Here is a 16324-nt window from a genome sequence, read left to right as displayed (position 1 = left end):
GTGTCAAATTTTAATAACAACTATATACATATAAGTGCAAATGATTGGCTCAACCTTCATAATAGAGTATTATGGGATAGTGATGACATATGCATGACTAATTTGTATCTGCAAATGGAGTGTCAGACCAATTTTGATATTGGAGAAAGTGATTGAAATGACAAACATTTATATTAGTAAAGTATGTTCTAAAATATTTTGTGAAAGTTGTTCAAAGGTTAACATACACTTTAAGTAGATATTTTTCATTTTTAAATATAATCTAGTAATATAAGTAATAATTGATTTTCCCATAAAGAAGTGGATGTCGGTTAAACAATCTGTATAAACATGTACATGCTAATACAAGATATTGGAGTTATCTACTTACAATAGTAGATCTTAGGCCAAGAAAAGTTAATATCTCAAAAAAATTATCAAATCTAAAATTGTCCTTCTTTTCATTTTTTTCTGTTATGTGTGACTCTTAAACTTTTCCATTAACTGATAATCCATATTTATATTTCCACTGTATCTATATGTCAATTTTTTATTACATTAATTTCTTTCTGTAGGATCATTATCTCCTAAATTCTACCTTATAATTTTACATTAAAATATTAAATAATGCATTTCAGGGAGATACACTCTTAAGAAGCCCTGAGAATTCCGTTGTAACTCCCATTATGATGAAGCAATCTGAACCAAAAATAACACTACATACCTTAACATATTTGAAATCTATTCCATTAGCTGTGATACTAGAAGTGATCTCTTTTTTTCTGCCAGACATATTTTGACATAGCGCTTTATGTTTGTGAACATATCGGTAAGCATATAACGGTGAATAGCAACAATTTTTCATGGATATTTTATTTACAGCTTCCACTGTGCTTCTCCCAGTATACTTTTCCTTTCAGCACACCCAAAGGGATGAAATCTGGTGGTGTCAGATGCAGTGACTGTGGTGGCCAAAGTTTCCTTGAAATTACCCTGTTGCCAAAAAAGGACTCAAGTTCTGCCATGCTCCTTGCTGATGTGCAACAACTTGCTCCATCTTGCTGGAAATAACTCCGTTATTTCATGATCATCTAGTGGATTGATGAACTGTTATAAAACTGTCTATGTTCACGTCGGTGTTCAAGGTGGGGTTAAGGAAAATTTAGCCTGTTATGCACAACTGAGACATTGTGCACCATATGCGGCGACACTGGGGTCAGGGGTACTCTTGTCCGCTGGTCAGGCTCATGCTACTGAACGCTCGTACTCCTTGTCCATGGGCAGAAAACTAAGACAACACAAGGTGAGGTTAGCACTCTCTTTTAAGACTTTATTGGGTGCCAAGCAGACAACAGTATATAGTACATTCCCAACAAGGACACGATAGGGTACAAGTGGGTATTAAAACCTTTGCAACTTCATGGCATCCAGGGCCGCTACCCCAGCCAGCAGCACCCTTCTTTTGGCAGGTAGCCACTGAGAAACGATAGGGACAAGTTTAAGAAGCTGACCAAGCACAGTGAGACATATGGCCATGTGGCCAGGTGACTGGATAGTTCCCACTTGGGTTCTCCAAATGAAATTGTGGACTCAGAGTTGGGTAGGGGAGCAGTTCTATAATCCACCAGCTAGAAGCATGGTCCCTAGGCAGAAGTCCTATAGCATCACCCGTGATAGTAGCAGGCTCCGTTTTATATCCCTGTGCTCCAATTTCAGTACATTTGTCCCACAGGATTGGGAAAAGATAATCATGTTCACTAGCTCAATTGCCCTCCAGATGATGCAGACTAGTACATCATAAGGGGCTGATGCAATCTGTAATCAGCAGTCATTCCACAAGTTAGCATTCGAAAAAGACACTGGACCATCTCACGTGAAACAATGGCCCATGTCCCTTGACTCTGCAAACAAAAGCCCAATATGGCTGGCATAATTAAGAATAGTTCACCGCCACACCAGTGGCCAGATATTCCATATTGACGCTAAGTCATCAAACTATACAATGACCTTGTTGATCATGGAGTAGTTTTTGATGAGTGGCAAGGTTTTGAGCGGCCCATATATGTGAGATTTCCAAGTTAACATAACTCGACAAATGGAACTATTTCTCATCTGAGAATCTTATGATATTCAATATTTATTTGTTGTCCCTCAAAACGCGTGGAAATAGGGACTTTTTGCAACTCTTCGGCATGTTGAAAAAGATTTCTCAGTCTGCTGTGCTAAGGCGTCTCAATGGTTTTGCTAGCAGCTGATCCAGACTATGTTGCACGTCATCGATTTGTGGCCTGCAGCATTTTCGGATGTCCTCTCCCATGAAAAGGGATCAATGATCTCATAGTTTCCAGTTTTCATACCAAACCATGTTCTGAATAAAACCATATTTCCTCCAAAATTCCCTCTTACATCGCTTAAACAAATTGGTGACCCAATAGCTTTGCACCATGAAGCTGTCCTTCTTAATACAATAAAGTACCATACTGATGAGAAGTCGAGTGACTAAGTGAATGGGCACCTGGATAAAGGTTAAATGATGTGTCATCTCTGACACAGGGGCATCCTGACTTGTTTGAAGCCCCATTTACAGTTTTGTTTAGATTGGTTCATCCTAGCGAGAGTTACAGAATATTTGGGGTCTGCATAATATTTGTAAACTTATGGCAAGTAAAAGAAATCTTACCTTGCAAAAGCATAAATTGCAGCCACAAGTAGTATCACAGAAAGCACACACAGTGTAACCGACAGGATGATTTCGACAGCCCGTTCTGAGAGTCCGTCAGCTGGAAAGAAATTGTTGCAAATAAGAAACAAGATGTTTTCAAAAAAAGATATTTTTACAGCCAAAAAACTGCACTTAAATTTTGTTTCATATGTATCAGACTAGGAAATGAAAAACAAATGTTCAACCTGCAATAAGCACATCATTTCATGGATCAGCAGACAGATGCTTATCTTTAACAGTGTCATATGTTTTATACCAGTCACCACAGCCTTGTGGAATATGTTGTTATCTTGGTACGTAAAATGAAATAAAACTGCCTCATGCACTATTCATTGGAATATTTCTTGCTTTTCCTACACGTGAAAGATTTCTATTTAGGATTTCTGTTTTTTACTTTTCACATTTCACAGATGTACGGTAAATGTTTTAACATGTTTTTCACAAAAATCAAAAGTGTTAAAAGAATACTAAACATTGAAATGAATGATAAAACTAAACAGGAGAGATTTTTCCTCCCACTGCATGTTTCAGGAATATGCAGAAAATCTGCCATAATGACAGTCCTGTAGAGAACATAGGGGTTGGCTGACCTGTTTTATTTTTGGCTAGTGAACCACTGAAGAAAGGGGTTTAACGAAAGGGCGGAATTTTTCTGTCTTCTTGTTATTGGAAACCATTTGAGCCCGTGTTCATTCCCATTATGGCCCTATTGTGTTTTTTTTAGGATGATCACAGTAGAGCTAAAACGTTTTACGGTGACTTTGGAAAATCGTGTTTTTGCTGTAATTACACTCTATTAACTCAATATGAGTAGTTTTCTCAGGGACGTTATGACATCTTCAGACACTGGTTTAGACTGACTGTCAGTATAAGCTTTCCACCATAAAAGTGTTTAAATATTTTTTCGCAATAACAATGCTCATTACAAAGTAAATACAGTCATGGCCGAAAGTGGTAGAACCCTTGATATTGTTCCAGAAAATGAAGTATTTCTCCCAGAAAAATATTGCAATTACACATATTTTGTTTTATACATGTATATTTCCTTTGTGTGTATTGAAAGGACACAAAAAAAAACAGAAACAAAGGCAAATTGAGCAGAATTTCATGCATAGCTCCAAAAATGGGCTGGACAAAATTGTTGGCACCTTTCCAAAATTGTTGGTAAACAACTTTGTTTCAAGCATGTGAATCTTGTTCAAACTCATCTGTGGCAAGTAAAATATGTGGGAAATATGAAAATCACACCTGAAAGCAGATAAAAAGGGAAGAAGTTGACTCAATATTTGCATTGTGTGGTCTGTGTGTGCCACACTAAACCTGGAGAACAGAAAGAAGAGGAGAGAACTGCCTGAGAATTCCAGAACCATGATTCTTGAAAATATCCGCAATCTCAAGCTTACAAGTCCATCTCCAGAGATATTGATATTCGATTGTTCCCCCTGTGCAACATAAGCAAGAAGTTTACAACCCACGGCACTGTAGCTCTTCTACCTCAACATGGATGGCAGAGAAAAATTGATGAAAGGTTGCCACACAGGATAGTCCAGATGGTGGATAAACAGCTCCAATCAAGTTTCAAATAAACTCAAGCTGTCATGCAGACTCAGGGCGCTTCAGTGTCAGTGTGAACTATGCATCAACATTTGCATTAAATGAAGCGCTATGGCAGGTCCCCACTCCTGAAATAGAGACATAAAACAGCTAGCCTGTAGTTTGCTAAAATGTATGTGAGTATGCCAAAATCCTTCTGGGAAAGTGTCTTGTGGACAGATGCGACCAATAAAAAGCTTTTTGGTAAAGCATATCATTCTACTTTACAGAAAATGGTATGAGGCCTACAAAGAAAAGAACACAGTACCTACAGTCACCTACAGTCAAATAAGGTGGAGGTTCAAAGATGTTTTGGAGTTGTTTAACTGCCTCTGGAACTGGGTGCCAAGAATGTGTGTAATACATCGTGAAATCTGAAGATTACCAAAAGATTTTGGGTCGCAATGTAGTGCCAAGTGTCAGGTAAACTGGGTTTGACTCAGGTTATGGGTCTTCCAGCAGGACAATGACCTCAAACATTTTTCAAGAAGTCCCCAGAAATGGGTTGAAAGAAAGCATGGAGAGTTCTGAGGTGGCCAGCAATGGGTCTGGATCTAAATCCCTTAAAACACCTGTGGAGAGATCTTAAAATTTTGTTGGGAGAAGGCACCCTTCAAATATGAGAGAACTGGAGAACTTTACAAAAGAAGAGTGGTCGAAAATTCCAGTTGAAAGGTGTAAGAAGCTTGTTGATGGTAATAGGAAGCGAATGATTGCAGTTATTTATTCCAAAGGGTGTACAAACCAAATATTAAGCTTAGGGTGCCAACAATTTTGTCCAGCTATTTTTTGGTGTTTTGTGTGAATTATGTGCAATTTGCCTTTTCTCTCAATTTGTTTTGTGTTTTTCCAATATACACAAAGGAAATAAACACGACCATACCAAAATTTGCACTTGTAAAAATTTTCTGGGAGAAATATTTCATTTTATGGAACACTTTCAAGGGTGCCAACACTTTCGGCCATGACTGTGTATGAAGTATTACCATCATATCAGCATTTTTTCTAAACAGGTTTCCCCACTAAGGCTGTGTGCACACGATGCGTTTTTTACCGCGGAAACGCTGCGTTTTGAACCGCAGCGTTTCAGTGGCAAATTGCATGCGTTCAGCTTTCCCAGCAAAGTGTATGGGAAAGCTGAAAAATCAGTGCACATGCTGCGTTTCTTTCCGCAGCGTTTTGGATGCCAAAAATCGGTGCGGAAAGAAAAGCAGCATGTCACTTCTTTTGTGCGTTGTGGCTGCGTTCTCTCCCCCATTGAAATCAATGATGCGGGTCAGAACGCAGCTACACCGCATGGACCTGATTTTTTGTTGCGGTCCGCGGCCTTTGTCGGCACGCCAGAACGCAGGCATTTACCTGGAAGTGAGGTCATAGTTTCATAGTTTCATAGTTTCATAGTTTTTAAGGTTGAAGGGAGACTCTAAGTCCATCTAGTTCAACACGTAAGGTCAAGAGGCTTCCTGTTGACCTCACTTCCTGGCAAAGCCCCCGGTGTCGCCAAAGTGCCCGCCCTGACCCCCGACCCCCCTCCCGAAAATCCAACATGGCCGCGCGCACAGTAGCGCACCGGCCGCCCTGCTCCTATGATTTCTGTCGCATGTGCAATAACACATGCGACAGAAAACTGTTCCCCAGGCCCTGCCCGTTCACCCCCTATTCCCCCCGGTGTCATACATACCTGTCCGGTCGCAGCGCTGATCCCCCGCGGCCCCCTCCTCCTTCAGTGCACGCTGGCCGGTCACATGAGCAGAGCAGCTGACAGCCAGCACTGTGTTCAGTGTGAGCTGTGCTGGCTGCTCGCACTCTGCAGCTGTGACCCGGGGAGAGTGGGTGCAGATTTTTGGCACCCACTCTCCTCAAATGGAGGGTCTGCCCTCCTAGAAAATGGGGGATACGTTTCCTGAACGTGCCCCCATATTCTAGAAGGTCCAGAGGCGACGTGGGACATCCATATGGATTTCTGCGGACCCATTTTTTTTTATTAAATTGGAGAACAAGGGAATGATTTGGGGAGTGTTTTTTCTAATAAAACATTTTTTGTTGTCTTTTTTTGCTTTTGTTTACTGTCAATTAGTTATGTCGGGTGTCTGATAGACGCCGTGACATCACTAATTGCTGGGCTTGATGCCAGGTGACATTACACATCTGGTATCAACCCCATTTATTACCCCGTTAGCCAACGCACCAGGGCGCGGGATGAGTTGGGGCGAAGCGCCAGGATTGGCGCATCTAATGGATGCGCCACTTCTGGGGCGGCTGCGGCCTGCTATTTTTAGGCTGGGAAGAGTCCAATAACCATGGCTCTTCCCACCCTGAGAATACCAGACCCCAGCTGTCAGCTTCACCTTGGCTGGTGATCTAATTTGGGGGGACCCCACGTTATTTTTTTTTTTATTCTTTATTTATAAATAAAAAAAAAACATGGGGAGCCCTCCAAATTGATCACCAGCCAAGATGAAGCTGCCAGCTGTGGTTTGCAGGCTACAGCTGTCTGCTTTACCCTGACTGGCTATCAAAAATAGGGGGGACCCCACGCCATTTTTTTCATTTTTTTATTTATTTTTTTTATTGGATAAATACTAAGCTAGGCACCCTTTAGTGCCACATGAAAGGTACTAAAGGTGCCAGCTTAGAATATGCAGGCGGGGGTAGGACGTTCTATATATTTGACATCCCTTCATCCATTGACGCTTTTTAGGCTGTGTGTCCACAATCAGGGTTTGCAGCGTTATGGGCGCTGAGTGTTTTCCCTGCATCCATAACGCTGCGTTGTGCAGTAGAAGCACAGTGGAAGGATTTTTGGAGATCCCATGCCCACTGTGCTTCTTTTCTCCGCAGCATAAACTGACCGGTAGCGTGGCTTCCCGAGCCTCAGCATGTCAATTTATGCTGCGGAGACGAGAGTGTTCTCTGCAGGTAGCATAGAGCTCCACAGCAGCCTGAACCCAAATCGTGGGCATGGGCAGCTGCAGGAAGGCTGACACTGTACTAGACGCCGTGTCGCTAGATCATGGCCACATAGCCTTAGGCCCCTTTCACACGTCAGTGATTCTGGTACGTTTGTGCTTTTTTTTAAACGTACCAGGATCACTGACATACGCAGACCCATTATAATGAATGGGTCTGCTCACACGTCAGTGATTTTTCACTGCACGTGTCTCCATGCGGCGTACCCGCGTGTGCGTGATTGCCGCACGGAGACATGTCCATTTTTTTCTGGCATCACTGATGTCCCACGGACCACGCAGTGGTGTGATCCGTGAAACACGTGCCAGAAAAAAACGTGCTTTTAAAATAAAAAACATTTTAACTCACCCGGCGTCCAGCGATGTCCTCTGCAGCCCGTGCAGCCTGCTGCTTCTGAGCCGGCTCATTATTGTCGCGCATATTCATGATGCACGACACAGCCGACCCGGAAGCAGCTGCTGCGGGGGTCAGCGCCGGCCGGATGCTGCACCGCGGGAGCGATCAGCACCATGGAGAGCGGGAGCGGGTGCAGGTGAGTTAATCTCTAAGTGCAATCACGGGCCACGGAGAACGGAGCCCGGATTGCACTTAGACAACCCACGTGTGCCGTGATTCACGGCACACGGAGGGACATGTGCGTGTTTTACACGCCAGTGAAAAACGTCAGTGTTTTTCACTGACGTGTGAAGCGGGCCTAAAAGTGAGAATATTGTTGCTACAGCAACATTTTGGGTGAAGTAGCTGTGGATTCAAAATGCTTAATATACTCCTGAATAAAATCCTTGATGGGTGCAGATTCCAAAATGGGGTCACTTGTGGGGGTTTTCTGACGTATAGGTACCTAAGGGGCTTGGTGCGCGAAGTTTATTTCAACTTTTCCAAAATTCAAATGGTGCTCCTTCCATTCCAAGCCCTCCCATTTATCCAAACAGAATGTGGAGAAGGAAATGACATCACAGGTTTTTTTTTCCAAAGGTCTGTGTTCAACCAACTTTATTATCACTGACAAGTCTTAAAAAACGCACCTAAAAAAAGCATGAAAAACGCATGAAAAACGCATGAAAAACGCATGAAAAACGCATGCGTTTTCGATGCGTTGTTTCTCAAAAAGCATTGTTTACAATTCTCCCCTCTGCCAGAGGGTGCGTTTTTTTCCGCGCGGAAAAAAAAGCAACGTGTGCACATACCCTTATACTTATATTTATCACCTATTCATTGTATAGGTGTAAATATACTTTATTATTGCTGGAGTCTCACCATTGAGACTCCAACTGATCTCAAAAATAGAATACTTGAAGTCTGTGTGAGCGGTAGTGTGCATTATCATAGTCCATTTATTTCCCTAGGACTGACAAAGATAGCTGTTTGGCCAAACACATAGAAGTGAAGGAGGTCACGCATGCACACTACTACGCTAATCAAACAGAGGACCTTTGGAGAATTGAGATTGCTGGTGTGCGCACTAGTCAGATCCTCAATATCATCCTTTTATTATCTATGCTGTGGTTTTCATTGTATCTAGTGAAAAAAAAAAGCTATAATAGAAATTTTTTTGTGTAATTGTTATTCTATCTTTGATGGTTGCGGTGATGGACACTTCAGCCTGAACTTTGGGTGATGGGCATCTTGTTTCTTGTTTTTTTACTTCATTAATTGGAATTGGTAATTTTTAATATATCAGACCAAACAACTAAAAATTATAAAAGCAGATTTATATTTATAGTCAGCGTTAGGTATCGCAAATGACATCTGTATATATACACTCCATGTTAATGACTATTTACACACTGGTGACTATGTAAATGACAAAAATGTTTACTCTATCAAACTAGTGGCAAGTGTATGTTTAGTTTAAAAAAATGCTAGCAGTCATGAATAGAAGCCTTGGCTCTTTTTAATTCTAACTTTAATGAGTTACACACAATGCTACAACTTGTCCACGTATCCATGCAAAATCTGCAAGAATGCCACCGTCAACCAACTCATCTCTTATAGTACAGACCTCTTTTTATGAAGAGGGTCCTTTTTGGATTGCCTAGGTTTAAGATTGGAATATTTCTGCCACCTCTGGATCCCCTTTATGTATGCCCTCGATTTCAGGACAAAATAAATGGATGTCTTAAATGAAAGTAGAATTTAGTCAAAATGTTTCTTTTACTGAGTCACAATAATTTTTTAGAATTCAATAGACCTTATGAAAACAGATCAGTCATCAGGGGAGCAATGAAGGCAATGTTAATCCTATTAAGTAGTAGGGCAGCAAGTAATGAATGGAGCATTGGCTTCTTTCCGTTACTGGCAACAATATTCACAATCTTATAACAATACCACTGAAATGCCTTTAATGTATTTTGAAAAATCTGTAAAATGCCCTTGTAGTGGACAGTCTTTCTCCAGTAGATTGCAAAGAGTAATCGAAAAACTGTGCGGAATGTAGATTGTTATAAGAGCACGGCTTTTATAGCATACTATATAGTGCAATGTTTTCAGAAACTAGTGCAAAATATCATTTGAAAAAAATCTGTGTGTTGCTACAAGAAGCACAACCTTTAGGGGCCCTTTGCAAACTACGACATCGCAAGCCGATGCTGCGATGCCGAGCGCGATAGTCCACGCCCCCGTCACAGCTGCGATATCTTGGTGATAGCTGCCGTAGCGAACATTATCGCTACGGCAGCTTCAAATGAACTCACCTGCCCTGCGACGTCTCTCTGGCCGGCGAACCGCCTCCTTCCTAATGGGGCGGGTCGTGCGGCGTCATAGCGATGTCACACGGCAGGCGGCCAATAGAAGCGGAGATGAGCGGGACGTAAACATCCCGCCCACCTCCTTCCTTCCGCATAGCCGGCCGGGACGCAGGTTTGAGATGTTCCTCGCTCCTGCGGCTTCACACACAGCGATGTGTGCTGCCGCAGGAACGAGGAACAACATCGTAACATCGGTCTTTGCCAATTCATGGAAATGATTGACGCTACACCGATGATACGATTACGACACTTTTGAGTTCGTTAATCGTATCAAAAATGCTTTACACACTACGATGTCGAAAGCAACGCCGGAAGTGCATCACTTTCGATTTGACCCCACCGACATCGGACCTGCGATGTCGTAGTGTGCAAAGGGCCCCTTAGAGCTCACTCACATTGGTGTATAACTCGTACGACTGGTATCCGATGTTTTGTTGCAGTCAGCAGTCAGCTCAAGGTTATATTATGGCTGATCAGCACTTTTTTCTGATGCTGAGTCAGCATGAGAAAAAAATTGCTGCCTGCTATGATTGGCAGTGTATATCGGACAGCGTGCACCCATACAAGTCTATAGATACCTGAAAAACATCGGACTGCACTCAAATGTCACCCGAGTGCAGTCTGATTATACGCAGAGACAAACAATGGAGAAGATGCAGAAATTAATCTCTCCATCTTCTCCGCACCTGTGATCTGACTCACATGTAAGAGGATAACAGTAAATGACAGTCGGATCACGCTTGGCACAGAGTTTGAGCCGAGTGTTATTTGGCCCCATTCTCTCACAAGAGGACATATGTTAGTGTGAGCAAACCCTGAGGCTGTGAGCCAATTCTTCCCAAGTTTTCATTTTATCCATCTTTATAGAGTATGGAACAAAGAGCTTACATATTATAAATGCAGACTATAGACAGTGGGTAAAATAAGTATTTGATACACTGGCGATTTTGCACGTTTTCCCACCTACAAAAGAATAGAGAGGTCTGTATTTTTATCATAGGTACACGTCAACTGTGACAGACCGAATCCCTCAAAAAATCCAGAAAATCACATTGTATGATTTTTAAATAATTAATTTGCATTTTATTGCATGAAATAAGTATTTCATCACCTATCAAGTAGCAAGAATTCTGGCTCTTACAGACCTGTTATTTTTTCTTTAAGAAGCCTCCTACTCTGCACTCATTACCTGTATTAATGGCACCTTTTTGAACCCTTTATCTGTATATAAGACACCTGTCCACACACTGAGCCAATCACACTCCAACGTCTCCACCATGGCCAAGACCAAAGAGCTGTTTAAGGACACCAGGGACAAAATTGTAGACCTGCACATGGCTGGGATGGGCTACAGGACAATAAGCAAGCAGCTTTGTGAGGAGGCAACAACTCTTAGCAAAATTATTAGAAAATGGAAGAAACACAAGATGACTGTAAATCTTAAATCGGTCTAGGGCTCCATGCAAGATCTCGCCTCGTGGGGTAAGGATGATTCTGAGAAAGGTCAGGAATCTGCCCAGAACTACATGGGAGGACCACCAGGCCGTGCACCTTTTTTTAGTTGTTCTATCTGTAAACTGCTTTAGCTATTGGTGACTGTTCACACACAGCCACCGGCCCTGTCCACAGGCTTTTTAATCTTAGCAGCACTTGCCTGGGCCTGTCCCGCCCACAGCTGTGACTCAGTCACAGGTACGGGAATGAAAAGCACCAGGTGAGTGCTGCCTCAAGCAGTTCTGCATTTGATGTGTGAGTCCATATGGCACCCCAAACAAAATATAATATTTAGTGTAGGACTGCCCCATGGGATTTGCTGTGACGTTGGCGGGGTGGCTCAAAATATTGCAATGTTTTGCCAAAAATCTCTAATTTATTAACAAATACAGTATAGAAATCGTGCTGGCTCCTTCTTTTTCAATTTTGCTATTGCAACAAACATGCAATAAAAAGCAAATTAATTATTTAAAAGTCATAAAATGTGACTTTCTGGATTTTTTGGGGGGAGATTCTGTCTGTCATAGTTGAAGTGTACCTATGATAAAAATTACAGACCTCTTCATTCTTTGTAGGTGGGAAAACCTGGAAAATGAAAAGTGTATCAAATACTTATTTTCCTCACTGTATCCTTGGTAGGCCCCATCTAGTCCTATAGTTCAAAGAGATGTACAATTGTCCCACGGTTCACAGAAAGATGAAATCTTGGCAATATCCCAAACTATAATGGGTGACTGATTTTTATCTGTGTTATAGGGTTAATCTCTTTGATGTCTTGTCATAATTGGCTTGTAATCATCTCTGATAGTGGAATACCAACGCCAAATGTAAAGGCCCCTTTACACACTGAGACTTTCTAGCGATCCCACCAGCGATCCCAACCTGGCCGGGATCGCTACAAAGTCGCTGGTGAGCTGTCAAACAGGCAAACCTGGAATGCGACGCAACAGCGATACGGACCTGCAGAACGACCTAGCTAGTCATTGGGGACTTTGTAAAGCAGCTTTTTGAAAGGGAAGTCGCTAACGAAGTCGCTGTAAAGGCCCCTTTACACACTGAGACTTTCTAGCGATCATGCTGCACAGCGGGAAACAAAGGACCAAAGAATGGTCCTGAGAGATGTGTAGTGATCAGCGACCTCACAGCAGGGGCCAGGTCGCTGATGTGTTTCACACACTGCAATGTCGCTGGGGAGGTCGCTGTTACGTCACAAAACCGGTGACGTTACAGCGATGTCGTTTGCAATGTTGCAGTGTGTAAAGGGGCCTTAAGAAGATTTTCACTTATTGAAAACCCATATGGGTGGTATGAAGCCCTTTTATTAAATAGCAAAATCTTTGATCTATTTTTGTGTATTGCTAGAAAATTGTGGGTCTGTATATGGAATGTTTATATCTGCAAGAAAAAAATGAGCACAGTACAACGTGTGAACAGATAAAGAGAAATAGAACAAGGCTTTAAATCATCCATATTGAAATTGATTGGACAGGTAAGTAATTAATGGGAAAAACTTGAATAGGATCCATTTTACAGTGTGTCTGCATTTGGTCTCTTAGAAAAAACTATACTGGAAAAGATACATAACTGTGTTCCTTACCTAAGGTTTTTACAACCTCAGAATATTCTGAATCTGTATACTGTCCTTTAATATTTGTGGCTCGAAATTTAAACCTGTATGTGAGAAAAAAGACATGAAGTTAGAATACAGCCTCATTAATTAAAGTACTACCAGAAATGACTTTTCAATATAAGTATGAGACTGAGAATGGGGCTCTCACATACTTACATTAAAAGAGAAAGTAAGAAATAGCAGTCACTTCTGGCCGGTAAGAGTTGCAATCACCAAATCTCGGGGAGGGACCAGAGCAGAGCCAGAAACAGAAGAACATGGACACCGGTAATTATTTTACTACACATAGGGAATGTACATTAGTGATACTTCTCCGGTGGTGAAATATGAAAAAAACCTTTGATAAAGCCAACTTTCATTTCTAAAGCCCGCTACACACGCTTCAATATATCTCACAATCCGTCGTTGGGGTCAAGTTGTAAGTGACGCACATCCGGCATCGTTTGTGAGGTACCTGCGTGTGACATCTACGTGAGATCAGGATTGAACGCAAAACCGTTGATCGCAAACACATCGTATCTTTGTCTAGAATTGAGCGTTTTGTTGCACGAACCTAGTCAATTGTAACGTGTGACATCCCTCATACGATTTTGATGTCTGAGGCTATGTGCGCAGGTGTGCAGCTTAAAAAAGGTCCACTCGAGAGCGCAGCTGAAAAGCTGCGTTCTGAAGCGCCTCACAATGTCTGTCATTCACTAATCTCTGTCAGTCGGTCACTATCTCTGTCTCTCTCTCTCTGTCCATGTCAGTCTATCCCCCCTCTCTCATATACTCACCGATCCCCGTCGCTGCACGGCATTCACACTGCTCCGGCGGCTTTTACTATTTTGAAAAAGCCGGCCGCCCATTAAACAATCTCGTATTCCCTGCTTTCCCCGCCCACCGGCGCCTATGATTGGTTACAGTGAGACACGCCCCCACGCTGAGTGACAGGTGGTCACACTGCACCCAATCACAGCAGCCGGTGGGCGTGTCTATACTGTGTAGTGAAATAAATAATTAAATAATCCTAAATTGTCCTAGATTATTCTTGTCAGGCGTCTATGAGACACCTTCCATGATTAATCTGTAAATTACAGTAAATAAACACACAAACCCGAAAAAATCCTTTATTAGAAATAAAAAACACAAACATATACCCTGGTTAACCACTTTAATCAGCCCCAAAAAGCCCTCCATGTCCGGCGTAATCCAGGATGCTCCGGCGTCGCATCCAGCGCTGCTGCATGGAGGTGACCGGAGCTGCAGCAGACACAGCCGCTCCGGTCACCTCCACACAGCAACTGAAGACAGCCGCGCGATCAGCTGAGCTGTCACTGAGGTTACCCGCTGTCACTGGATCCAGCGGTGGCCGCGGGTAACCTCAGTGACAGCTCAGCTGATCGCGCTACTCACCTCAGTTGCTGCGTGGAGGTGAGAGGAGCGGCGGTGAGTAGCGCGATCAGCTGAGCTGTCACTGAGGTTACCCGCAGCCACCGCTGCATCCACCGCTGCATCCAGTGACAGCGGGTAACCTCAGTGACAGCTCAGCTGATCGCGCGGCTATCTTCAGTTGCTGTGTGGAGGTGACAGGAGCGGCTGTGTCTGCTGCAGCTCCAGTCATCTCCATGCAGCAGCGCTGGAAGCGACGCTGGAGCATCCTGGATTCCGCCAGACATGGAGGGCTTTTTTGGGCTGATTAAAGTGGTTAACCAGGGTATATGTTTGTGTTTTTTATTTCTAATAAATGATTTTTTTGGGTGTGTGTGTTTATTTACTGTAATTTACAGATTAATCATGGAAAGTGTCTCATAGACGCCTGACATGATTAATCTAGGACTTATTGGCAGCTATGGGCTGCCAATAACTCCTTATTACCCCAATTTGCTAATGCACCAGGGCAAATCGGGAAGAGCCGGGTACAGTCCCAGAACTGTCGCATATAATGTATGCGGCAATTCTGGGCGGCTGTTGGCTGATATTGTTAGGCTGGGGGGCTCCCCATAACGTGGGGCTCCCCATCCTGAGAATACCAGCCTTCAGCCGTATGGCTTGATCTGGCTGGTTTTAAAATTGGGGGGGACCGCACGCCGTTTTTTTTAATTATTTAATTATTTATTTCACTACACAGTATAGACACGCCCACCGGCTTCTGTGATCGGGTGCAGTGTGACACCTGTCACTCAGCGTGGGGGCGTGTCTCACTGTAACCAATCATAGGCGCCGGTGGGCGGGGAAAGCAGGGAATACGAGATTGTTTAATGGGCGGCCGGCTTTTTCAAAATAGTAAAAGCCGCCGGAGCAGTGTGAACGCCGTGCAGCGCCGGGGATCGGGGATCGGTGAGTATATGAGAGAGGGCTGCTCAATTCAGTTACTCAGGAGTTTAGCGGTCACCGGTGAGTCGTTCACAGGTGACCGCTAATCAGGGCGCGACACAGACAGAGCCGCAGCATGACAATGAAGTCGGGTGAAGTTCACCCGAGTTCATTCTGATCGTGCGGCTCTGTCTGCTGTCATCTGCCATTCAGCTCTGCTACATGGCTGTCTGTGTCTGCTGTCAGCGGCCATGTAGCAGAGCTGAATGGCAGATGACATAGTAAAAACGCATCCCTACACATTACACACGCTTGTCAAGTCAATAAATAAAAAAAAAAAAAGGTGCCCAATGCCCCACCACCGTGCAGAGCTGCCGCCCCACCACCATGCGGAGCTGCCGCCCCACCATCGTGCGGAGCTACCGCCCCACCACCGTGCGGAGCTGCCGCCCCACCACCGTGCGGAGCTGCCGCCCCATCTACACCCCACCTACTGTCTCCTCCCCATAATCCTATAGAATGTAAGCCCGCAAGGGCAGGGCCCTCTTACCTCTGTACTAGTCTGTCTACTGTAACTTGTATATGTATTTTGTATGTAACCCCCTTCTCATGTACAGCACCATGGAACTAATGGTGCTCTATAAATAAATAATAATAATAATAATAAATACGTCACAGAACACATGATCTAAAGGATCGCACATAAAATTGATCAATTTAACATAGACTACTAACGCTCGTGTGACAGCAAATGAACGACCTACGTGCAATCTCATAAGATCCCGTATACAACCTGGGCGTGTCCCATCGCAAATGCGATTGTACAACTAATTGCAACGTGTAAAGCAGGCTTAAGTGAATATGGTAGGTGAAGGAGTTGCAATCGCACACATG

The 16324-nt window shown here is 43.3% G+C and overlaps 1 protein-coding gene across 1 annotated transcript in view; it reads right to left on the bottom strand.

The window, feature by feature from the left end:
* Positions 1–16324, bottom strand: part of PTPRQ (protein tyrosine phosphatase receptor type Q) — an 855789-nt gene that overhangs the window by 118551 nt on the left and 720914 nt on the right. The window contains exons 51-52 of the mRNA XM_075342420.1: positions 13103–13176; positions 2660–2759 (exon numbers count right to left, since the gene is read on the bottom strand). Coding sequence (XP_075198535.1) covers positions 2660–2759; positions 13103–13176 — 174 coding nt within the window. The remainder of the gene's footprint in view (positions 1–2659; positions 2760–13102; positions 13177–16324) is intronic.

Source organism: Anomaloglossus baeobatrachus, chromosome 4, assembly GCF_048569485.1.
Source record: "Anomaloglossus baeobatrachus isolate aAnoBae1 chromosome 4, aAnoBae1.hap1, whole genome shotgun sequence".
Taxonomy (NCBI): Eukaryota; Metazoa; Chordata; class Amphibia; order Anura; family Aromobatidae; genus Anomaloglossus; species Anomaloglossus baeobatrachus.
Note: the sequence above shows the minus strand (reverse complement) of the source record. Positions and strands in the feature narration are given on the sequence as shown.